The following is a 25,260-nucleotide window of genomic DNA, read 5'->3' as shown; positions in this document are numbered from 1 at the left end:
ATTTGCAAGTTCTTTATTTTGATTCATTTTTCAATTAACTGAAGTGCCTCTTGAAGGACTTTTTTGCCCCGGAAGAGCACGTGGGTGGCCTAAGATCCGAGTCTTTGCAAATTCAAGGTTGTCCTCCATAGCCTTCCCTCGTGAGTAAAATCTTAGGTCCCAACCTTTTCATCTCAAAGTTCAGGGAACGTGTTCTCATTGTCTTTTGGAATTTAATATGACAGAGACATCTGAAGCTATTTTTACTTTTATTTCTTTTAGTGATCATCTGGTTTTTATGTGTTACAAACACTGGTTTTTCTTCCCCCGTAGCCTTATAATTAAAAATGGTTTCTCATCCATGTCTGGGTGAGTTCTTCTATGTTGGTTTTAAGGAATAAAGTTCCTTTGAGCCCCCATCCCTTGGATTTGCTTGTTTGAAAAATATATATATTTTAGGGGTGCCTGGGTGGTGCAGTTGTTTAAACATCTGGCTTCTCTAAAGGCTCTGGTCATGACCTCAGGATCATGGGATCTGGCTCTACGTGGGTCTCCACGCTGAGCGTGGGGTCTGCTTGAGACTTTCTCTCTCCCTCTGCTTCTCTCCCCTGTGCACTCTCTCTCTCTCTCTCAAATAACAAATCTTAAAAAATTTTTTAAAACTTTATTGTGGTAAAATACATATAACATAAAACTTACTATCTTAGCTCTTTTCACCCTACAGTTTAGAGGCAAGCCTGTCAACATCTTCATGTAGCCTCACCGCCGTCCATCTCCGGAACTTTTCCATCTCACAAAACTGAAACTTTATACCCGTTAAACAACTATTTCTTCCTCCTGCTGGGAACCAGCATTCTATGTTCCATTTCTCAGAATTTGCAGATTCTAGGTGCTCAGATCAGAAGAATTAGACAGTCGTTGTCTTTTTTTTTTTTAAATATTTTATTTATTTGACAGAGAGAAATCACAACTAGGCAGAGAGGCAGGCAGAGAGAGAGAGGAGGAAGCAGGCTCCCTGCGGAGCAGAGAGCCTGATGTGGGGCTCGATCCCAGGACTCTGGGATCATGACCCGAGCCGAAGGCAGAGGCTTTAACCCACTGAGCCACCCAGGTGCCCCGACAGTCGTTGTCTTTTTACGACCGGCTCATTTCACTGAGCAGAATGTCTTAGGTTTCCGCAAGTTCCCTCACGTTTTCAGGCTGTGTGTTCAAGGTGCTCATTCTGTCACGGGTCTGTGTCACATTTTGTTTGTCTGTTGGTTCCTTGATGAACACTTGGATGAATTCTACCCTTTGGCTATTGTGAATGGTGCTGTTGTGAACATGGTTGTGCAAACATCTCTAAGAGAAGAGACCCTACATTCTGTTCTTTCGGAGATAGACCCAGAAGTGGAGTTGCTGGCTCGTGTGACACTTAGATGTTTGATTTTTTCATCCTGTTTCCCATAGTAGCGCACCATTTAATAATCCCACCGGCAGCGCACACGGCGACCATTTCCCTTACGTTCTCGTCAACACTTGTTCTTTTCAGGTTGTTTTGTTTTGCTTCGTTTTTGCTAGTAGCCCCCCCCAATGGGTGCGAGGTGAAGGTTTGCTTGGTTTTTGACTCAGTAACAATTTCTTCAGTCAGCTGTGAGTCCCCTGACCGTCTTTAATGCCACTGCCCTTGCTTCTTAGAGAACAACTTTTAATACGTAGGTTACCTTTGTTCTCTGTCCTCCAACGTCTGATGTCTTTTACTCCTCTGTTCATGTTCCAGAAAAGCACGTCTGCTGGGTCAGCTCACTCATTCAGCCTTCTGGCCTCTCCTTTCTGTTCCTGCTTCCTGGCAGGCAGTCTGTTCTCTTTTTTTTGGTTTTGCTAGATTTGTCTTTGTCCTAGTCTGATGTCTCTTCATGTCAGCCTGGTTTCTCCCTCTGTCTTTCTGTCTCCTTCTCTTAGACATGGGTCTCAGGTGGCTTTTGAGGACGAAGTACTCTCTGAAACGTTCCCCATTTCCCCGAGTGCTGTGCGTCTTGAGACATCTTCAGCATTTTGTCAGAGGCTCTTGGCTGTCTCTTTGGGCTGAGGAATTGCCAACAAGCACGGACTCCTTGTTTTTCCCCCTTCCTGTGGCCCCTATGGCGGTGGGGTGGGGGGAGCCTTCTTAGATTCCCAGGGAGAACAGGGCAATGTGCGGCCTCTAACCCGATTCTTTGTCCAGGCCTCAAGTGGAGAAATTTTTCTCACTTTTGTCAACAAGTTATCTGATGTAGCAAACCAAGAATCACAAACACGTGGCCAACAGGCTGCTGACCGCTCCTGTGTCTTTGGCCCGAAGTCAAATATTTATCATTTTAATGCCTTGAAATGGACTGCGGGTTCTCCAACTCACCACAGTCCCCGCCCCTCCCTATCATCTGCACGCAGCCTGCTTCCCTCTTTTATAGTCTCTGCCTGGTGCCTGAGTCTGCGATCCCCACCCCACGTGCTTAGGGGGCCCAAACACGTTAGATCTCAGTGCACAGCCCAGCAGGACCCCAGCCTCTCCTTACAGTTCTCAGGCAGCTCCCCACAGGGCTGGGGCTTTTTATACATTTGCCCACCCACAATTCTCTGGCCCCTGCCATGCGCCCCAGTCAGGCTTGGGGCTGTGAATTCAGCCCTGAGTATGACACAGGGGGCACCTGTCTTCTGTCTGAGGTCAGCTGAGGGCGACTTACAACCATTTTGCAAGAAAGGGTGTCAGCAACTCGATGCGATCGATTCTTTATCTTCATCTTGATTCTCTGAGTCCTCCCCTAGTTACCTAGGATTTAATCACTACAGTCAATCTTTTTTTTTCCTGTAAAAACGTTGAAAGCAGATCAACTGAGCTGGCAGGAAAAAACATCACTGTTCTGCTTCGTAACTAAAACCCATCTTAGATGTGAGATTATTTGAAGTAAAAATAAAATGAGAAAATTCCACCGTAGGCTCGCCTCCGACTCCTCCAGCCGGGAATTACCCAACAGGAGGACAGGCTAGCACAAAGCCATTGGGTGGGTCTCAGCTTTAGAATATTCGGCTTCTTCATTTGGACTTTTGGCAGCTTGTTCATTTGATGGGCCCCCGGGAGCCTCCTGAGGCTTCCTGGCCATCAGGACATCGGCTGGAGAGCAGATCTACCCGGGGAGAGGCACCTCCGGAGGCATTTCCAGAATCCCATCTCTGCAGACCAGTTTTCCACCTCTTGTCCCTTGAAATGGTGGAATATACATTGAGCGACTCTAGGGACATCATGTTGACTTTTTGAAGAGCATAAGGCGTGGTTATGGTTAGCTGTTAGGTGGCATGTGTTATGGTTAACTGTCCATCCGCTGATGCAAGTAATTTCGATGCAAAGTAAAACTGCATTCCAGTAGGCTGTTTGGCTCTCTGCTTGCTCTGAGAGTAACAGGTCAAAGGCTCTTTCTGTTCCGGTCATCCGTTCATTGTATCATTCAACATTTGTGCGCTGGGATTTGCAAAGTGCTTTTCAACAGTTACTTCTTGTTTGCTGCTGAAAGGACAGCATGAGCGGAGTTCAAGGCTATGAGAATGGATGCCAGGACCTCCAGGAGTGGAGTTGGAGCTGGTTCCGCGCTGCAGGCTTGGCATTTATGGGAGCAATCCTAGCACAGAGTCAATGGCAAGGTCAGACGCCAGATTCAGCTCTCCTGATTCCTTAGCGTCTGCTGTCTCCACAAACCCTAGGCTTCTGCTTTCCAAGATGTATTTGTCAACTGATTGAAAATGTTTTTCAAAGGTTTTTTAAATTTACTCATTTGAGAGAGCAGGCACGAATAGGAAGCGCAAAGGGAGAATGAGCAGCAGACTCCCTGCTGAGCAGAGAGCAGGACTGCGGGCTCAATCCCTGGACCCTGAGGTCATGACCAGAGCTGAAGGCAAACACTTAACTGACTGAGCCACCCAGGTGCCCCTGATTGAACAAGTTTCAAAGAAGCAAGTCTCGATTCTGAAGAATGTAAAAGCATTAGCCTATTGCTGAGCTCAGAAAATGTTTCAAGAAGCTTTCATAGCCAGATTCTGATTAATCACCTGGGAAGAACTAACAGTACATTTCCTCTGGTTGCTGTGAGTCAAGCTACCCTGCGTTGGCCCTAACGAGGACAGAAACAAGCAGGCGCGGCCACTGCAAAGTCTGCTCGCCGTCCTCTTAGACGAAGGTCTAATGGTCCCCCTTTTTGTATCTCGGGGTTGGTGTGGACAGGGAGCCTTTAGGAAGGATATTAGGGAACCATTGCTTAGGAACGGCTGATTCTGCAAGGACTGGGAGGTCCAGCTCAAATCTATTCTCAAAGGAAACAGAGCCTCCAATGCAAAAAAAAAAAAAAAAAAGCCACACCAAAACCCAAAAAACACACATTTTGTCATATGGTTTAGGATGGTGGCGTTTTTATCCTTCTATTCTTTAACCACAGATGAGCCTGAGGGACACGAAGTCTGTGTCCAGAGCTCTGCTGCTGGAAAAGCTCCTGCTTGAGCTTTGCAAGTCGGCCGCGGGGATATGCTGTTACAGGACCCAGCACCAGAGGACGGATATTTTAATTCACCGCAGAGGTTCTGAAATCAGGGCTGGAGGAGGACAGTGGTTTACTCAGGTGTCTCCACCTTCCCCTTCCCTCCACCGAGCTTTCCTTTCGTGATTGTGGATCCGTGCGTGGTATCTGGCTCGGCTCGGCTAGTCTGGGCTGACTGTCAGGGGTTGTGCTTTGAGTCACTGCTGAATTCTCAGCTCTGATCTCCTTCCCGTCTGAAGCCGGCGCCATCCCCGTACTGTCCTGGACATGGATGCTTTTGGTCCCAAAGGTTACAGGCTGTGCAGCATGCCCGGCTAGACTGGCTGAAAGGGTCACCACCACCAGGAAGAAAAGTCCAGGAAGTCGAGTTCATGTAGTAGATGGAGGTCTCCTGTCTCCACACTGGATTTTGCTCCTCAACTCTCTAGGTCTGATGGTTAGACTCCGTCCTGCTGGTAAGGATGGAGAGTTGCCCACAGGCACAAACGGTTGGCAGGTGTGGTCCTTCGAAGAGCGTGAATTCCCCATCTGCCCCATTCATCTCTCCAGACTTCGCCTGGTGTTTGATGCCCTCCTTGCCTGTGGAGGGAACTTCCGAGGAGCTGAGTGCCCAGTGTTTCGTGTCGGTTTAGTAGATTAGATGTTTGATTTTATGGTGCTGACTTTTCCCTGTTGTTTTTTTTTTTTTTCTATGAACATACCACAGTTGAACATTCTATATATTTTGGCTCTGAATGGCAGTGACCGATTATCAAAATTCTGTTATCACAATTTATAAAAGCCCTGTGAATTTTTCCCTTGTTCTAGTCACTAAGCGTTGGGAATCATGATTTTCTTAGTAATGGGAGAACATGACAGTCGCTCACGAGATAAAGTAGAGGAAGCTGGTTGATGTCTTCCAACAATTACTAGAACTCCGTAGGGAAAGAGGGTATTTTAAAAACATGTGGTTGGACATACATTTGTGAAATGACTACATTTATAGCAGTTGTAAGCATTAGTTAAGAAAAATCCACTTGAGTTCATATGTAGCCTAAAAGAACCCAATGGAGAATTTATTTCGGTATTTTATAGACGAGAATTTGTAAATTCATGTTCTATTTTTCTTCAACTTTCATAATCCAGGAATTGGCAAGTTTTGTAGCACTTTTTTTTTTTTAAAGATTTTATTTATTTATTTGACAGAGATCACAAGCAGGCAGAGAGAGAGGAGGAAGCAGGCTCCCTGCTGAGCAGAGAGCCCGATGTGGGGCTCGATCCCAGGACCCTGGGATCATGACCTGAGCCGAAGGCAGAGGCTTTAACCCACTGAGCCACCCAGGCGCCCCTCATGGCACATTATTTTAAGGGTGTGAAAAACTTGCAGTATCTGTGTATTTACTTTTTTTTACATCCTAAAAGGATGTTAACAATTCCACGTTTCCGAGGTTTTTTGATGTTGGGTGGCTTCTCCAGGAATTTGGGAAGGGTCAAGGGCACAAGGCATTTGCGGACTTCGATTTCAAACAGAGAGCATACGAAGGGCCCTATTCCTCCTGTGACTGAGACTAGAGGAGATGTGGGGCTGAAGAGGAACCCCAGCAGCTGCCAGCAGAGCAGATGCCCAACAAGAGGCCATTTCTTAGGTGGTCCACTCGGACCCACGTCCCGGATCTCCACCCCATGCATGGATCCCACCTTCCAGACTTCAGGTCTGTCCGGGAAACTTCACAGCTACTCTGTTAGCTTTTGGGAAACATCGTGGTTAACACAAACTAACTTTAACCTATCTTAGGGATGATCTCCCTCCTGGCCAAATGGACAGCTTTGGATTTTTTGGTTAATTATCCTTCATGCCATTGTTGACCACTGTAAGCATAATAAATTGATCATTTTGATGGTAATTCTGTTTCCCCGTGTATATTTATTAGGAAAATATGAAGTACTTAATATGGATTGGTCACACACATATGTTAATATGTATACATTGCAACTGTATGTTACAAAGAGGATAAAAGAGACCCAAGCAGAGACTCCCAGGTTTGCTGCTAACAGGTCAGATGACTTAACCTCTATGGCAGATCTGTGAAGTAGGGGTTGGGGCCAGAAATTTGAACTTTGAGGACCCTTGCAAGACTGATCTTTTTTTTTTTTTTTTAAAGATTTTATTTATTTATTTGACAGACAGAGGTCACAAGCAGGCAGAGAGGCAGGCAGAGAGAGGGGGGAAGCAGGCTCCCTGCTGAGCAGAGAGCCAGATGCAAGGGCTCGATCCCAGGACCCTGAGATCAGAACCTGAGCCGAAGGCAGAGGCTTTAACCCACTGAGCCACCCAGGCGCCCCTGCAAGACTAATCTTATGCAATATTCTCTACCTGCCTCTTATGAGCCAAACACAGCACCATCCGCATCTCGATCTGAGGCTCCCTTTCTGCTTGTTTTTCAGAAATGTGAAAATAAAAACTGGAGACTGGTTCTTTGAGGAGCGAGCCAAGAAATTTCCAACAGAAGGTAAGTGCTCTTAAAATACTTATGTTAAGACTGTTGAATATAAAAAAAACTTGACAGGCTGGGGCATCTGGGTGGCTCAGTGGGTTAAACGTCTGACTCTTGATTTCAGCTCAGGTCTTGATTGCAGGGTCATGAGTTCAAGCCCCATGTCAGGCCCCACGCTGGGTATGGAGCCTACTTAACACAAACAAACCAGCATTTTACAGGTCATTTGGCCCATGCTGCTCGGCATCTTTCCTTGTGGTGCTCCCCGCTGTACCCCGGTCACCTGTGGAAATCTGCCTGCTCCCCCGGGGGTCTCCCCGGCTTCCTGTTGTGGGAGTGGCCTCTCCCTCCTCCCACACTCCGGCAGCTCTGCTTTGGCCATCCCTTGCATAACTGGGGAAGTGCCTTATGCTGTGTTATTTGCACGCTTCTCTTTCTCTCTGGAAGCAGAAATTGTGCTTTTCAACTCTTGTCAGCCCCTCATGGCATCGAGCACAAAACCTTGTTCATGATACTTGAACAAAATGATGGACTAGCTGAAGGCCCCAGGGAGAATGGTATTGGAATTTGGCAGAGGTTGGTGATTAGGAAGTGAGCGCATGTTATGATTCTCTGCGTGCAAGTGTGCATGCGGTCTGGGCACCTGAAATATCTTACAAGGAATTTGCAAAGCTGGTGTAACAGTGTCGTTGGTAGCTGGAGCCAGAAACCGTGGGGAGAACTAATTTGGCTTTGGTAACATGTGAGCGGCACAGATCAGAGAACGACTTATCAGGTAAAAGCACGCGCGTGTGTCATCAGAATCAAGCGGAGTCCACGTGCTTTGTGACCCACGTTCATCCAACGGGGGTAACACCCATCCTCTGGTATGCGGGTCAGCGGGGACTAGACACGAGGAGCCTAGACTGACCTAGAGGCAACGGGCTGGCTTGAAGCCCTTCTTTCTCCTGGAAAAAGTGACTGTTTGAGATAAAGAAGCTGTTTAGCCACAACCCAAAATGCGTGGGCAAGGAAAGGAAGCCGTGTGTCGGAGCGCGACACTCAGCTTTTATAAGAGACACTGTTCGCTGAGGTTGACACTCTGTTGGTATTACCTTCTCTCCTGGGTTCTATTCCAGACCCTTCTTACTCAAGCAAAGATGACGTTTCCGCAGAGTTTCTTACAAATCTGGAAGGAAGGACAATGCTAGCGGGTGTGCTCGAGCCAAAGGGTAGGCAAGTGGGTGTGGTCTCACCCAGGACAGCGCTTCTCAGAGTGTTTCTGACAACCCTCTCTCCTGTCCCAAGCAGGCTTCCTGACACTATTTCCTGAACACTGCCCTCCCATGAGAGTTTACTACCCCAGCTGTATTTCTGTATCTGTACTGGGACTAAAATTTGTCGCATCCACTAACCACCCTTTTCTCCTCCCTGCGGCTGTCGTCCCCATTTAGGGCATAATTGAGGCAAGCATGGCAAGATGATGTCTAAGTTTTATTGCTTTGTTTTATGTCTTTAAAACACTTTAAAATACTTTTTTGTTGGGGGCGCCTGGCTAGGCTCAGTCGGTAGACATATGGCTCTTGATCTCAGGGTTGTGAGTTCAAGCCCCACCTTGGAAAGCAGACTGTACTTAAAGTTAAAAAAATATCTTTTTTGTTGGGGGGCTGGGTCAGGTGGTAGATTCTCGTTTTTCCCCACTCAGTTCCTATTTCATAAATGGTAAGACTGCGGGGAGTGAAGTTTCTGTAATTTCTCAATGACAACTCCGTGGAGACCTCTCCTGGAAACTGCCGAGGTTGTGGTACGGTTACTGGGAGTGAGGGAAGTGAACGTGCAAGCCGGAACACAGGTGTGCGCGCTCCTTACCTTCTCATCACCTTTCCGGTGCTCTTCCGCTGCGTAGAAGTGAGAGGACGCGAGGAATAGGACAGGAATGAACCTGAACTCCTGGGTTTCTCTTCTTTGTCCAGCGACTTTCCCTCAGAATGAAAAGGTCAAGAAAAAAAAAGACAATGAAGTCAGCCTGAGAACAAATCACCCTTTTCTCTTATTGTTACTCCCATGGTATGAAAGAAACAAATAACAAGGGAAAAACCCAAATTCCTTCCTCCTCTACAACTGCTTCCTCACATACTGAGGGTCTCAGTTTCTTACTGTCCAGTGTTAGGTGACTTGGGCTCAAAAGGCACAGAGAGAAGGAGGAAAGTGCGGAGCTGGGGGAGCACAGGTGTGAGTTGAACTCGGGTGGGGGAGGTTGCAGGCGAGGAGCCTGCTGGAAGGGCAGCCGGGGTGAGCTGCCGGCTCCCCTGGGCAGGTGGGAACCCCCTGCCTTACACCTGTGCCCGCACCAGACAAGCTGGCCCAGGCCCGAGTGGACTCTGGTCCACCTGCTGTATCAGCTGAGGGCCAGTTAGGAAAGTAGGAACCACGTGGGGATTTGAACAAAGAGGATTTAATTTAGGGAATCGGTGAAACAGGCCTTACTGGAGGAAGAGAGGCCAAAAGGGAGGCCCGTGGGAACCCCAGGTGGGAACTGCAGGAAGCAGACCCTTCCGGGACAGGCGGCCGCGCTCGGGAACCTCCGGCCGTCTGGTCTCTCTGGCGCCCTCTGGTGGGCCCTGTGGGGAGCCCGCCGCAAGCCCGGCTCGCAGGGGCGCGGGGGGACTGAGACCGCCTGTCCGCGGGGGTTTGCTGTCCTGGTTCTTTCCAGCCTTCCACATCCTCTTGGGAAGCTGGAGAAACGATACGGTGGTACGAGGCACGAATGAGTACGAGACGGCTCAAACCCATGCCCCGTTCTATTGCCGGATTCCCAATTCCTCCAAACGTTAAAGCAATCAATATTATGTTACATGTTTTCTGTCTTGGGCTGGAGGCTTGCCCAGGGCTGGAGGACCTGCTTCCCCCTGGCGGGGGGTGGGGGGCTCACACACAGACGCGTGTGCGCCTGTAGCTGACGGCAGGAGGGGGGCTCTCTGCAGGGCTGCCTGAGTGTGCTTCCCACGGGCTGGCTGGCTTCCCTCAGGGGGGCCCCAGGGCTGTGAGAGACAAAGGCAGAGCCTGACCTTTTTTATATTAAAAAATTATTTTAGGGGCGCCTGGTTGGCTCAGTGGGTTAAAGCCTCTGCCTTCACCTCAGGTCATGATCTCAGGGTCCTGGGATCGAGCCCCGCATCAGGCTCTCTGCTTAGTGGGGAGCCTGCTTCTCCCTCCCTCTCTGCCTGCCTCTCTGCCTACTTGTGATCTGTCAAATAAGTAAATAAAATCTTTTTAAAAAATAATTTTATTATAATAAAATATGCACAACATAAAATTTGCATTTTAACCATTCTTAACCTTACAGTTCAACGGCATTAAATGCGTTCACGTTGTATAACCGTGCCCCCCATCCATCCTCAAGACTTCCTCACCCCACAATATCCCCTGCCCTCAGCTCCCCAGAGCTCCTAGGAACTTCTAGCCTTTCTGCCAATCTCCCTTAGGCTCCTGCTTCACAAAGCACACCCTGTCATTTCAGCTCTGTCCCGTGGTGACACAGGTCCGCTCTATTAGAGCAGGAGGGATGGCACAGGGTGGATCAGGAGGCCAGTGTCCCCCACCCCCCCGGAGCCCGTCAGCAAGCTGGCCGCCCGAGCCTGTATTCCTTACCCTGATCCCCACAGCTGAGCCTCAGACCTGACTCCCTCCTGTCATCCAGTTGGTCAGCAGGTCCCTACATTTCTGCCTCCCCAGTGTCCTGAATCTTCGCCCGGCTCTTCTTTCACTTCTAACGCCGGAGTTCTAGAGGGTCCCCACGAGTTCACCTGCTTCCCCCATATTCTATCCCCCATTTTGCAAAGAGGGAAATTTCTTTTCTCTTTTAATAAAAGGTGTTCCTTTCCTGATTGTAGAAGTCATGCATACTTTTTGCAGAATATCTGGGAAATTCAGAACGGTGTACAGAAGGCAATAAAAATCCCTCCACTCAACAAACTGCTGTAGATCACACACACACACACACACACACACACACACACACACACAGTCTTCCAGTCTTCTTTCGAGGTGGTTTTGTGCGTGTGTGGGCACACGCAGACTTGCATTTCTTTTTATAAAGACTTTATTTTTAAGTAATCTCTACACCCAAAACATGGGACTCAGACTCACAACCATAAGATCAAAGGTTGTATGCTCGACCCACTGAGCCAGCCAGGCACCCCCAGACTTACAGACTTCTTTAAAACTGATTTATGATCAGACTATACACAAGTTTTAATTTTGCTTTTAAAATTCAGTATAGCACAAACATTTTCTTAGGCTATTAAGAGTGGTCCCAACATATATTGTCTGCTGCATAAAATACATCAGATGGATATACTCAACCTGTTCCCTCTTTTTTTTTTTTTTTTAAAGATTTTAATTTATTTGACAGAGAGAGACACAGCCAGAGAGGCAACAAAAGCAGGGGGAGTAGGAGAGGGAGAAGCAGGCTTCCCACCAAGCAGGGAACCTGATGCGGGGCTCAATCCCAGGATCCTGGAATCATGACCTGAGCCAAAGCCAGATGCTTAAGGACAGAACCACACAGGCGCCCCCCAACCTATTCCCTCTTGTCAGGGAGTGTATCATTGTATTCAAACTTTCGTATCACAGATAACTCTGTGATGAACATCCTGTTCAGATATCATGGCATCTCTGCTTATTTCCTTTGGAGAGATTCTAAGAAGAAGAATGGCTGGTCAAAGCTGTGAGCACCTGGAAGGCTTTGATGTGTTTCACAAAATTACCCTGGGGAAGTGTTGCTCATTTGCACCACCGGGTCGGGGTACGTGAGTGGTCCTACCACACTCTGGCCACCGCGAACTCCTATCCCTTGAAATGGGACTGCAAATTACATTTGTTCTGAATGTAAAAAAAAAAAATGTATTCATTAAAAAATTGAGAAGTGAAGAAAAGCATAACAAATAATGTTAAAAAGGCAAGGACTTCACTCTGAAAACTTCCGTTAACGTTTTCATGTCTATCATGCATCATACCTGTTCTTTGGTGAATCAGTGTATCTATGTTTGTAAGTGTAGATTGTGTATGTGTGTGTATACAAATATACACATATACACACATAACTACACACACATTTTTAAAAGTATTGAGATTAAACCATTAAGAAATTGATGCTTTTAGGTAAAAATGATCAAATGAAGGCAATTTTCTCTGAGTCAAGCTAATAGATTTACATAATTGGGATCAAATTGTATATACAGTTTTATACTATTTCTTCACATAATAATTTACAAAGAACATTTTTGCATATCCTTATCCCCCATCAACTACATACTTTCTGATGACCGCCTCTCATTCCAACACTGGAATATGACTTCACTTACTGAACCAAACCACCATCGTGGTACAATGAGGGAGTTTCCAGTTTTGCTCTTACATTTTTGGGAATTTATGATATTATTAAAATAATAAATACAAGTACAATGCACATTTTTGTAGATAAGTCTTTGACACATCTCTGAATATTTTTAGAAAGAGAAGGATAAGATGAGAGGTTAGGAACATTGCCCCTGGGAAGGGTGTACCCTCCTTACCAGTGGGAATTATTCATAAAAACAATCCAAACTATATCAGTTTGCTAAATCATGTTGGTTGTCTGAAATGGTTTCCCATCATTTTCATTTGAATGCATCTAATTCCTAGCGGGGTTGGTTATCTCCCACCTGCTTGACCTTCTGCAGAACTTCCTTATGTGACAAGGCTCTTCTGTCCTGTTAGCTGCACCTGTGTCATTGTGTTTTTTTGACAGAAGAAGTTTTTTCTTGGGCGTATACAGTCAACTTTAACTTTTCCGGTAGAATTCTTTGAGGGTTGGAGGTCTGAGGGAATGAGTGAGTGAGTGAGTGTATTACGTGAGTAAGGACGGAGTTGCTTGGAAACACAAGGTGATATTCTCTGTAGAGTCGTTTTCCTTTTTAGCATCCAGAAACCTAGAGCCAAATTTAATGTTCAATTGAAGGAATTCCAAGAATCATTATGCCCTCTGTCACCCCATTTCCTTTTTATATACCTATTTTAATGGTTCTGTTGGATGTGTGCCATTTAAGGTAAATTCTCCCCAAATTTCCTTGAAAGTAGACAAGGTATTAAGGAATAATCCAATGAACAATAATAGATATTAATGTAGCAGTTTGTTGTGCTACTTTCCCAACACTTAAAAAATTTAAAAGCAAAAAAAGATGAATTCCAATTTTTATTTTGCAGGTAAAGGGTACAAAAAATATTTTATTAAAGATTTTGGTTTTCTTAAAATTTTCCCCCCGATTATAGATTGGCTTTAGTTCCCCTCTAAGATTTTATAATTTGATACTTATTGTTGTTGTCTTAAAATAATCTGTTGTCTTAAAATAATTCCCTGTAAGCCATAGTTGTGGTTCATGTGGGGTGAGTTGGAATGATCAAAGCATGCAGACCTCCGTGGGTCTGCAGTGCTCTGCAGGCAGCGAGCTACCCAGCCATCTGTACGGTCACCTCCTGCCCCTCCACCCTGGGACACTTGGCCACCTCTGCGCCTAGAGAGTTTACTGTGGCTTCTGGGATCCCTGCTCCAGGATCAGCTGCAAAAGCTGTTTCAAATTCAAAGTTCCCAATTCCATGGGACCAGGTGTGACTCAAGAGTGTATTATTTATAATTTTTTATGCATTTTAAGTTTGAGAGCCACTGGTAAAGTAGCAAATATAATAAGCAATTTTGATGACACTTTTCTAGATCACTAATAGCTTAGAGAACTGAAACTGAAAGCCCATCTTTCATTTTTTTGGGCATCTGCTAAGCTTATAAAGATAGCGCCCTCTTCTGGCTACTTGCTGTGAATGCATGTTTTACTTTTTTTTTTTTTTTTACAACCTTGACATTTTATTGCTTGATATTTGAGTGTAAGAGCAGAAAGAGGACAATACTAATACTCTTAATACTAATATTTTTTCAAGTTTCAGAATAGTTAAATGTTATATATAAACAATCTGTTGTAGCTTTCACTCCATTGTTAGTAATTGGGAAACAAAATAATTTAGGAGGCTCGAGTGCCTGGGTGGCTCAATCAGTTAAGCGTCTGCCTTCTGCTCAGGTCATGATCCCAGGGTCATGGGATCAAGCCCCCACCCATGTCAAACTCCCTGCTCAGTAGAGAGCCTGCTTCTCCCTGTGTGGGGGTTGGAGCACTTGGGCTCACAAATTAAAAGAAGTAGGTATGAGTAAATAGGGGTGACCCTACCACAAAGCCCTGCCTTGATTGCCTCTCTGCTTGCTGGCTCAGTAGAGACCTTCCTCCCATGCAATTCAGCAGGTGGATTTTGCAAGGATGATGGAGGAAAGCTTTCTGGAGGTTACAGATCAAGTGCCTAGTTTCTGTACTTACATTCACGAGAGGGCATCTTTATGAAATCATGTTTATCTCCCAGATACATAATTTGGTACATGCTCTTGCCTTATTTTAAAGAAAATGTGACATCTTATCTCTTGATATTTCCTCCTCACTACTCTCCTTCAGAAGGAGGACAAAATGAACACAAACCCACAGAAGGGGGTGTGAGCCCTAGAGGTGGTTTTCCCAGCTGACTGTATTCCTCGTTGTGTCCCGGACAGATTTTCAGACCAACCCATTTGAATAAATTAGAACAAAGACTGTCAGGTTGATTTTATGACTCCCATGTGAAGGAAGCCCTTGACCCTTAAACTGTTGGTTCTCACCCACTATTTCTAGGTAGTGGTCCTTGGAGGCAGGTTTTTGAGTTTATCCGTCTTTGACTTCATGATGCCTTTGGCTTTGTTCACAGTAGGAACTCAAAAATGGAATTGCTTAGATTGTCAAGGTCAGTTGGATTGTCCTACGTCAAATGAAAAGCTTATGCATCAAAGGACGCTGTCAACAGAGTAAAAAGGTGACCCATGGAAGGGAAGAAAATATCTGCAAATCACATATCTGATAAGGGATTAACATCCAAATTCTTGAGGATAGAGGGACTCCTAAACCCTACATTCAATTTTTAGAGAAGATCCAAGGACGCAGGAAGGCAGTCTATATTCTGTTCGCCCCTAGGTCCTCAGCAAACCTGGGCCAGTCATTCTAACCATCGGCCTGAGTGTACCTTTGTGGGAGAGTTACCGTCCAGCTCCTGGTGATTACTATCAACATGAAAGATACCCAGAATTTCCACCGATAGAATATAGGGCTTAATTAAGGAGAAAAAGTTATTTTTCTCTCTTCTGACTAAGCAGAAAAGTAATGTCTCATGGCAGGAGGACACTGGCTGAGAGGGATTTTCTGCCAACAGGATTATAAATCCACTATTATTAATTTTTGCTCTCCTGGAGGGCATTAGTTGCTGATTCACGGTTCTGTGCTCTATCTTCTTTCATCCTGGGGCAGTCCCTTGGCTCCGGTGCGATTTAAGCTCAAAGCTTCTCTAAGGACTAAAATATATTTAAGAATGGCTCTGGAATCCAGCTTTAAAACCATTTATGACAGGACATCATGATTATACGCTGAGGGATTTCTAGGTCAAATTTGTTGAGATGTTTTCCATTTTGCATATGTGAGTCAAAAAAATTGGTCTAAAGGTTTATTGTTCTAGCGATTTTTTTCCTTTCCTATGAAAGAAAAAATTCCTAAAACACACTGTAATTCTCCAACACCCCCCAACCTTGCAATTCCTGGTTTTGTTTGGTTTTTTGCTTGTTTTCAACTCCAGGTTTTATTCGCCTTTTCTAGAATTTTGAGGATACTCTAGCTCCAGTGTGGGCCAACTATCAGGACGGTCACATACAGCGGAGCAGGTTGAGCACTGTACTAGGGAGCCACCTCTAAGAGGGTACGGTTTGCATCATAGACATCTGAGACTTGTGTACTTATTGTGATGATTTTTCTGGAAGAATCAGCAAAAGGTGTTCTCACAACATCTGTATATTTCAACCAACTCCTGGTGTAGACAAAAGTATCTTGAGAAAGGGGCATGTTTGCCTCATTCGCAGGGAGCTCCATGGGGGGTCGCCCCACCTGTGTTTTGCTTCGGGTCATGCCTGGCATTCCAGAGTGTGGTTTCCTACATGGGATGCTGCTCCCCCTCCAGGGGCGCCGGCAGAGAGGTGGTCGTGGGCCAGGACCCCCTTCTGTTTGATGGTCTGCTCGCTCCCCATCAGGACCCCACAGGACTCGACGGTTGTGTGGGACTTCCCTAACCAAGTGTTGCTGCGGGGACTCACGGTCTGGCAGGGGAGGTTAACGGTGCTGTTTTGGAAGAAGAAGAAACCACGCAGATCCTAGAGTTCCAGACACGAGGCTGCTTGTCCACGGGACAACATGGTTCACTGGCCTGGTCACATTGCCCTAGGGTGTCGCATGGGGGTTCCGCGGAGGCTGCTCGGGGCCCGTGTCACCCAAGTGGGAAGAGTCGGGGGAGCAGGGTCTAGCCTCCGCTGCGGGGCCCGGGCTGCGGGGCGCTGGGGGGCGGGTAGTGAGTGCGGGCGGCCACGGAGGCTGCTGAGATGGGCGGCCGGCCCGTGGGGGCGCTTGTGAACACTGGAGATGAGAGGCCTCCTCCTGGCTCTCTTTCGATCGAGAAGTGGTGCACAGAGAGTGACTTGTCGCAGACAGGCGTGTGCCGGGGCCGATCGGGTGTTGGCTCTGTGGTGGCGGGGACGGACCCGTGCTAGCCGAGCCACGAGCGGAGTTTGTGTCTTGCTTATCTCTGCAAAGGGCTCCTGTGTGTTCTCCCCCGTGGAGGTGGATGAATGCGTGAGTCACACGGAGGCCAAGTCGTGAGACAATGGCGACCTTCGTTTTTTTTTAAAGATTTATTTATTTTAGAGAGAGCCTGCCAATGAGCATGAGAAGTGGGCGAGGGGCAGAGAGGGGGAGAGAGAGAATCCCAAGCAGGTGCCCCGCTGAGCACACAGCCCCGTGTGGGGCTCGATCTCATGACCCCGAGATCACGGCCTGTGCCAAAACCAGTCGGACACTTAACCAACTGTGCCACCAGGTGCCCCCATGACCTGTTCCGACCTATCTGGTCACTCAGCTCGAATGAGGAGGTCACGCTTATTGTTACAATAGTTCTGGTTGCTGTTGTCATATTTATAACCACAGCCCCCCTCCCCGTGAGACAAAGTCTCTGCTGGTGCTGGTGACACTGAGATGAGGAAGGCGGGACCTGTGTCCTCAGAGGGCTGCCGGAGTGGTCGAGACTCTCCGGATAAGGTCACAGTCACAGGACTAAAGAGTAGGACTTGGGGGCACCCAGCCGGCTGAGTGGGTTGTGTCCGACTCTTGATTTCAGCTCAGGTCATGACCTCTGGGCGGTGGCATTGAGCCCGGGGTCAAACTCTGCTCAGCAGGGAGTCGGCTTGAAGATTCCCTCCCTCTTCCCCTCCCCCCTCCTTTAAAATAAACAAACAAACAAATCTTTAAAAAAAAAGATGAGGACTTCAACCTGTCTTTCCCGGGGGTACAACTCCACCCAGGGCAGCCTTGAATGCCGCGGTAGAGGATGTTCTTTCTGTGTCTGTCCTATCCCCACGGACAGTGGGCTGCGGGCGGAGGACGCATCCCCTCTGCTCAGGCCAGGGCGTGGCAGGGGGCAGGCTGGGAGGGAAAGGGGAGCCGGAGGGGGGCGTGGAGGGCTGCACCCTCACTGCCTGGCCCCTCTCTCCCTCACCCCCAAGGCTGGATGCCCCAGCCCAAGCACCTAGGCTTGCTTCCTCGCAGCGGAGACCCACGGGATGAGTCGAAAGCGTGTCTGAAAGGAAACCTCTCCGAGTTTTCAGGGAGTTGGCCTTTGGTTCATAAGTGGTTGTTTCTCCCCTTGCTTTTTATTAGGAACATTTTCCCATGTGAGCGAGGTAGAGAGAAGGGTAGAGCCCCGCGTACCGGTCACCACTCCACTCTGTGTGTGTCCGGCTCCGGAGGCAAGTCATGGTGCAAAAGGCAGCTTTGTCTTCAGACCCTGGGGCTTTGGGCCTATTACAAAATGGCCCCAAGTCTTGGTTTTCATTGATACATTAGAGGTGACACCTGGAGACAACCCGAGAAGCAAAGGCGAGGGGAGCGCTGCGCCCAGCACGTGCAGTTGGCTGCTGACGATCGGCGGCCGGGCTTTCTCGAATGGTGCTGGAAGCCTAGGCTCCAGGTCTGGCTCACAGCGGCCAGAGCAGCACAGTGGGGTTGCTGCTTCCCGACACCTGGGAGGACACCAGGGAGGGCTCCTCTGATCAGCATTTCCTCCCCCTGGTTACATGCATGGTTATTTAGTTTTTTTCAGAGAGAGAGAGAGAGGGAGCAGGGGGAGGAGGGGCAGAGGGAGAGAATCTCAAGCCGACTCTGAGTGCAGAGCCCAGTATGGGGCTCAGTCCCAGGACCCCGAGATCGTGAGAAGCAGAAATCAAGAGTCAGACAAGGGCTTAGCCACCCAGGCGCCCCTGTTACTTGCATTTTTACGTTAACAGAAAGTCAGTAGTGCTTTTTAAGGACGCCTCCGATAGGAAACAGCGGAGGGACTAGAGGGGGAGGTAACAGGGAAATAAACAGGGGAGCTGGACCCGGCCACAGGGCAGTGCTTCCCCAACTGCAGAGAACAGACCTCGATTCCGTGCAGCGGGGCTGGGCCTGGGACTCTGCATTGCCCACCGGCTCCCAGCTGCCACTGCAGGGGGCAGGGCTGCCTACGAGTAGAAAGGACATGGGGCTGCACTAGGACCGGAGAGCCAGACCTATTCCTCTGCTCGTTTTTGTACGTCCTGCGAGTTAATAATGAGTTTTACATTTTGGAACTGTCCAAAGAATAGTTGTAACCCATAAAAAAAAAACCATTAAAAAATTCAAATTTCAATGTCCATTGAGTTTAATTGGGGCACAGATGTACCCCTCTTTATTTTTTAAAATTTTATTTATTTTTAAATTTTATTTAAATTCAGTTAATTAACGTACAACCTGTTATTAGTTTCAGAGGTAGAGTTTACTGATTCATCAGCGGCATGGAACACCCAGTGCTCATTCCATCACGTGCCTCCTCGATGCTCATCCCCTAGTTACCTCATTCCCCCCCACCTCCCCTCCGTAGTTCCGACATTGTGTATGGCTGTTGTCACAGGCGTGGAGGACAGAGAGACTAGGTAGAGCCTAGAACTCTCACTCTGCAGAGGAGATTTGAGGAGCCCACAGTGCAGCCGGCCAGACCCGATGCGGCCAGCAGGGGGCAGCAGAGAGCCGTCTGTGGCCCGGCCTTCCAGAGACCTCCGGAGGGGTATTGGGAAATGGGGTGTAGGGGGCTAAGCCAGAGTTGAGGATGGAGATAGGGGCCTGAGGTAGAAACGCCCAGGCAGTGGGCGCTAGGAGATGAGGTGGCGGTAAGCGGGAGGGAGTAGACAGTGTCTGTGCAGGGAGAGACAGTGGGCAGGCGGGGTGGGCCCAGGCGGGTGTGGAGGCCCAGGGTCGCTGCATGGGGCTTGGACTCTGGGCCATGGTGGTGAGGAGTCACCGAAGGGCTTTAGGTCGTAGGAGGATAGCATCAGTGGGAGAGGGGGCGCTGTGCCTTGGGGACACTGTCACCACAGTCCAGGGACAGGATGCGGGGCGTCTGCAGCCGGCAGGCTGTGGGAAGGGAGCCAGCGCCCACGGTCAGCGCACCGGCTCCCAGGGGCTCAGAGCTTGCTGTCCCGTGGTTCTGCATTTTCACCCAGACACGCTGGATAAGTAGTGTTGCTCATTTTTCTTTTTCTCTGCCTTGTTTTTCTCTGTTTTCATGACAACCGACCAGGAGGCGCTCAGGTTCAGTTCTCTCTTCCTTCTGGCCTCGCTGCTTTCTGTCCAGGCGCTCGTGCGGATGTGGGCTTTCCCCGTTGCAGGCTGATTCTGCGGGTGCAGCTCTCGGCCTTCCGGGCTGCCTTTCTGATCTGCCTTAGACACGCTTTTCTTAATGGGGGGGGGGGTGCTCACGAACTCCTTTGAGAATCTGGTGAACTCCATCACCGACCCCCCCCAAAATGCACACAGACAGTTTCAGAGTTTGACATGAGAGTTCGGGGCTCCCACACTCCCTGAGGCCGGCTCCAGTGAGGAACCCCTCCCCTGGGGGGGTCAGCCGCCTCCTGGCTTTAGGATCTGGGCCGTGATATCAGAGACACTTGCCTTCCCCTCGGAAAGTCCTCCCAGCCCTGCTTCTTGTCTGATGGAGATGGTATGAATGTGTATGTAAGTCTTTCTGTGGAATGGATTTAGACCTTCCCCACACCACACGGGAGCTAGACAGCATGGTGACCTTGCATGGGGTCGTGGAGCCTGGGGCGGCAGCCTAACCTCTTCCTATGCACTGGGCCAGGAAACATCGTGTTCACAGAATGATGGATGTGGAGAGTTCTATTTTGGGCGCCTTAATACATCATAAAATCCCCTTGCCTTGAAACAAAAGGAGTACTGTATCAGAAGAGTCTTACTGAGGAAATCATTGGCCTCTATAACTACAAATAAGTAGATTACATTTTTTAACAGATTAATTTAATCCCCATAACAAGGAATGTTTAAAGGAATATAGTCACGCTATTATTAAATGTTTCCAAGGACCAATGGAAGCTTGGGAGCTTGGACTGCTTTTCAAATTTTCCAGATTTAGAAAACCTAACCCTGCGTCCACTCTTGTTAAAAGCGGTCATTCCCAGCGATGATGTGTATGTTTGTGTTTCTGAATGCATTTTGAACAGCTTTTCTGGGATGTAGTTTATAGGGCATAAATGTCATCTGTTTTTTAACATGTATTTTTAACATATAATTTAATTATTTTTAGCAAATTTACAGGGTTGTGCGACCCTTACCCCAGCCACATTTTAGAGCCTTTCTAGCACCCCAAGATGGTCTTCTACTTTTTAACTGCAAGAAGTGATATTAGAAAAGTAATGATTTTAACTGATTATTTCCTGTGTGTGCATCACCAAGGTTGTCTTCTCACTATGAATGACCTTTGCTGGTATCTCTCCCAGGCAAACACGTGACAGCCGGAGCAAAGCTCTTACAATCTTATCAGGAGCTGAGGTGAGTGCGTGGGGAGGGCGGACGGTCCTGGTCGCTCCCGGCCTGGGGAACAAAGGACGCTGAAAGAACTTGAGATCTCTTGACTTTCAGAGTGCCTGCTCTGGAATGTGACTTTTTTTTTTTTTTTTTAACGATAAAGTGCCTGGAAAAGATTGAAACAGAGGTAGTTCCACATTCTTACGAAGAGCCTTCTTGAGAGCTCGCAGAGCATTTTCTCACTAAAGGTTTTATTTCCTAAATTCTCCTGAAATGTGGTAAGAAAATGAAATATTATTTTTGAGGGCGAAGTTCTAAACCAAGCATTTGCTTTTATGAATCATTTGCATCTCCAGGGTCATGCCTGACGCCAGTGCCTGACGCCTCACAGGCTCCGTGGAATAAAATTGGCAGCAATGAGGCATAGTCTGTGAGATCTGTGAGATGCTGACTTCTTCTTCTTCTTCTTCTTCTTTTTTTTTTTTAAAGATTTTATTTATTTATTTGAGAGAGAGAGGGAGAAGATATTTGAGAGAGAAGCAGGCTCCAAGGAGGGGGGATGCAGGACTTGATCCTAGGACCCTGGGATCATGCCCGGAGCTGAAGGCAGGTGCTTAATGGACTGAGCCACCCAGGCGCCCCTCCCCCATCAGCTTCTGATTCCCTTCCTGCGTGATTTTGGCGTTCATGGCGTTTTTGGCCCTTCTGCTGATGGGGGTTCAGCTGAGAGAACGTGCACGTCCGCAGCGTTCATGCACATGCGTTGGGCTCCAGAGCGGCCCGGCTGCTTTCGACCACACGCGTGGAGCGTGAGGCCGGGGCAGCTCGGTGCTCACTGGCCGCATCCCGAGACCTGCCCGGAGGAGCAGATCCATGCAGGGCTGCCTGATCCTCTTCTAAAATGTGAGGAAGTGAAAGCAAAGAAAGAAAGATCAGAGAACTTTAACTATAGGATGATGGCGAGTCCCGTGTATTTGTCGGACTAACAGTTGGCTCATCCGTGACCCGGTTCTTATTCCTGTATGTTTCCTTGGCAGCAAGATTTCCGTGGTTCCTCCGACGCCTCCTCCTCTGAGTGAAAGCCAGTGCAGTAGCAGCTCTCAGAGGGTAACGTGTCCGTTCCGTGCGCCTCCCTGGGGACAGGGAAGTGGGAGGGGCAGGAGGGAGAAGGGGATCTGAGAGGTTGGACCAAGGTCAAGGGAGCAAAGGGATCCACCTGTGGCTGAAGCAGGCCATGGAGGCCGGACGTGCTGGGCCTGCCCTGCCCAGTGCCCGTGCTCCCACCATGCTCTGCGGGCATCAGCAGTGACCCACCTTCTGTCTGCACCCCGCGTCTTCCTCTGTCCCCACACCCCACCTGCCCCCCGCATCCCTGCCACTTTACTCTTGTCATTTTGTTGACTGTCTTCCCTGTGTGTGCTCTGCGCTCTCGAGTGTGGGGGCCTGAATCGGCTGCCGTGTGTCGGGGTCTTGGGATGCAAAGAGGAATAAACAAAGGTTGATTCACAGGTGTGTGACTCATGGGTGTGGGAGTGCCTGGGGTGTGTGTGTGTGTGTGTGTGTGTGTGTGTGTTCTGAGTATTTATAGATGCTAACAGAAGATAGACCAGGACCCTTTCTGGCCACAGAAATTAGTGGTGTCATCTTTGGGAAGTTACCTGGGTTCCCGCTTGGGAGGTGGAAATATACTCCGCTGACTTGCTTCTCATGGCTGGTGTGAGAAATCAGTGAAATGATGTCTGTGCTGGTACTTGGAATCTGTAAAGTACCATGAAAACGCATGGTCTTGATTATTTTCGTTACTCTTCTTCTGTGAATTGAAGAGAGTAACTACGTCTGTCCATAGAAGGGCATGTTCATATGGTAGTGAGAGGAAGAGTCTATTTATTCTTTTCCCAGTTTCAAACTGAGACCCTGGAATGACCTTCAGAATTCTGCTCCACTTTCTCCTTGAGATTCTAGATCTTCCGAAATTGTCCCAGCACAGATGTGCTCAAGACAGAGTTCCTGGATAGATGGATGGATGACTGGAGGGGTGTATGGATGGAAGAATGGATGGATAGATGGGAGGATGGATGGATGGAGGGAGTGATGGATGGATGGTTGGATGGATGGACATATGAGTTGATGGAGGAATGGATGGATGGAAGGTTGGATGGATGGAGGGTGGAGGGATGGATACAGGGATAGGGGGATGGAGGGAGGGATAGAAGGATGAAGGAATGGATGGATAGATAGGAGGATAGATGGAGGGTTGGATGGATGGATGGAGGAATGGAAGGATGGATGGATGGAGGGAGGGAGTGATGGATGGATGGATGGATGGATGGATGGACGGACAGACAGATGAGTTGATGGAGGAGTGTATGGATGGAGGGTTGGTTGGATGGATGGAGGGTTGGATGGATGAATGGAAGGATGGATGGATGGATGGATGGATGGACAGATGACTTGATGGAGGAGTGTATGGATGGAGGGTTGGATGGATGGATGGATGGAGGGTTGGATGGATGGATGGACGGACGGACAGATGAGTTGATGGAAGAGTGTATGGATGGAGGGTTGGTTGGATGGATGGGTGGAGGGATGGATGGGGCAGATAGAAGGAGGGATGGGAAAGGGTAGGGGAGGGATGGCAGGATGGGACTTGAAGGGATAAGTGACCTCCTTTCTGTCACTTCTGCTTCCTTTTTCTTCTCTCTCCTGCTTAGAGGGGTGGACTCACTCCTTGGCTCCGGCCTGGTGCTCTGAGCCTGGTACCATCACTGGCCACTGTGTTCTGTGCTGTGCTGGCATCCTCTCTGCCTGGAGCTGGGGTGGGGTCGTACAAGAGCTGGTTAAGGGAGCAGGAGTCCACCTGAGTACGGTCTGAGCCAGCGGAATGTCGGGCGTTATTCCCGGGAGGTAGTTGTCACCACGTCAACACCCCTGCTGATGCCCCTTCCCGAAAGGCGGGTGTCAAACCTCAGAGGAAAGCGGCCGAGTAAGAGGGTCCCTGCCTCCTGAGAGGCTCGTGCCCTCCCCTCTGCAGACATGCACGCACGCACACCTGCACGCACCCGGAGCCCGTGCGCCTCACTCACACCTGCCGGCATTTGGGGGTTGGCAGCCTGGAGGCTGCTGGGGCAGGCATGAGTCCTCAGCTGTAACTCTCATTCTCTCTCCTCTGTCTCTGTTTTAGTTACAGGAACTTGGTCAGTTTAAAGGATTTAATAAATCCGTGGAAAATTTGTTTCTGTCTGTTACCACCCACATGAAAAGTAAGTGGACGCCCCTGCGTGTGTTCTCCCCACTGCCGGCCAAGGAGACCTCTCTGTCTCCAGCTCTTGGGGAGAGCCAACACCCCAGACTTTCACCCCTCCACCCGCAGAGGCAGCTTCTGGTTTCCTGGGGGAAGAGGAGATACCCTCCGGCTCATGGGCCTGGCTCAGTTTACCCCCACTGCTGCCCAGACCTGCCAGAGCTCAGCACATGGTGGAAAGCAGCTGGCGTGGACCAGGATGGGCAGCCGCCCCAGCCTCTCCCAGGGCCCCGCAAGGACAGTGGGGTGGGACGGCTCTGGGGAATGAGATCCGGGAGCTTTCCCGCCAGGCACGGCCGGGTGTCTGCCCTTTGCATGGAACTGTTTGTCCATTCTTCTTTCCGTCTTGGTCAGTTTATCTCCCTTAATGGGCAACAATCATGTGATTCGCAGAAGTGAGGAGCCCAGAACTCCCACTGCTTAGAATCCTGTGTCTTTCAGTGTCCCTCTGCTCGGAGCCGCAAACCGCATACAATAGCCCAGGCCCGCGAGGGTGCCCAGAGAGAGGGTCCCGGGGGGGGCAACAGGGGGTTTCAGGGACCCAGTCCCTTTTACCACGCTTATGTTGAGCTTCTGCCCATGCCGGTGCATGTGGATGGGCTCAGTGCTGTCCGTTGGCCTTGAGACAGTCTCATTTCTTGACTTTAATTCTCTGTATTCCCCATGAGCCCTTCTGAGCTGCTTCGCGACAACTGAAACCAAAGCACCACTTTTCAGACAAGCAGAAAGGTGACCGTCCCCTGAGACAGTCTGTCCCTCTTGGCTTCAGGAGGACTGAGCAGGAATTGCATGCCGTCTGCTGGCTGATAGCGGTTGGAGGTTTGGAGTCAGCCCATAAGTCCGCCTGGCTCTCGGACGACATCCGCCCTCCGTGCGCGCCAGCCTCGAAGGCCGGTCCCTGCACTCAGACACGGGCTCCGCTCCTGTGCCGCTCCTCTTGTCCAAACTTC

At 48.9% G+C, this 25,260-nt stretch overlaps 1 protein-coding gene across 3 annotated transcripts in view; it reads left to right on the top strand.

Annotated features, from left to right (window-relative positions):
• SYTL3 (synaptotagmin like 3) overlaps positions 1–25,260 on the top strand; it is an 81,420-nt gene that overhangs the window by 25,163 nt on the left and 30,997 nt on the right. For 2 of the 3 annotated variants that reach the window (XM_046006440.1, XM_046006439.1), the window contains exons 5-8: positions 6,945–7,009; positions 20,982–21,033; positions 22,047–22,116; positions 24,191–24,269. In XM_046006440.1, coding sequence (XP_045862396.1) covers positions 6,945–7,009; positions 20,982–21,033; positions 22,047–22,116; positions 24,191–24,269 — 266 coding nt within the window. The remainder of the gene's footprint in view (positions 1–6,944; positions 7,010–20,981; positions 21,034–22,046; positions 22,117–24,190; positions 24,270–25,260) is intronic. The other variant, XM_046006441.1, reaches the window with a different exon arrangement.

This window comes from Meles meles, chromosome 5, assembly GCF_922984935.1.
Source record: "Meles meles chromosome 5, mMelMel3.1 paternal haplotype, whole genome shotgun sequence".
Taxonomy (NCBI): domain Eukaryota; kingdom Metazoa; phylum Chordata; class Mammalia; order Carnivora; family Mustelidae; genus Meles; species Meles meles.
Note: the sequence above shows the minus strand (reverse complement) of the source record. Positions and strands in the feature narration are given on the sequence as shown.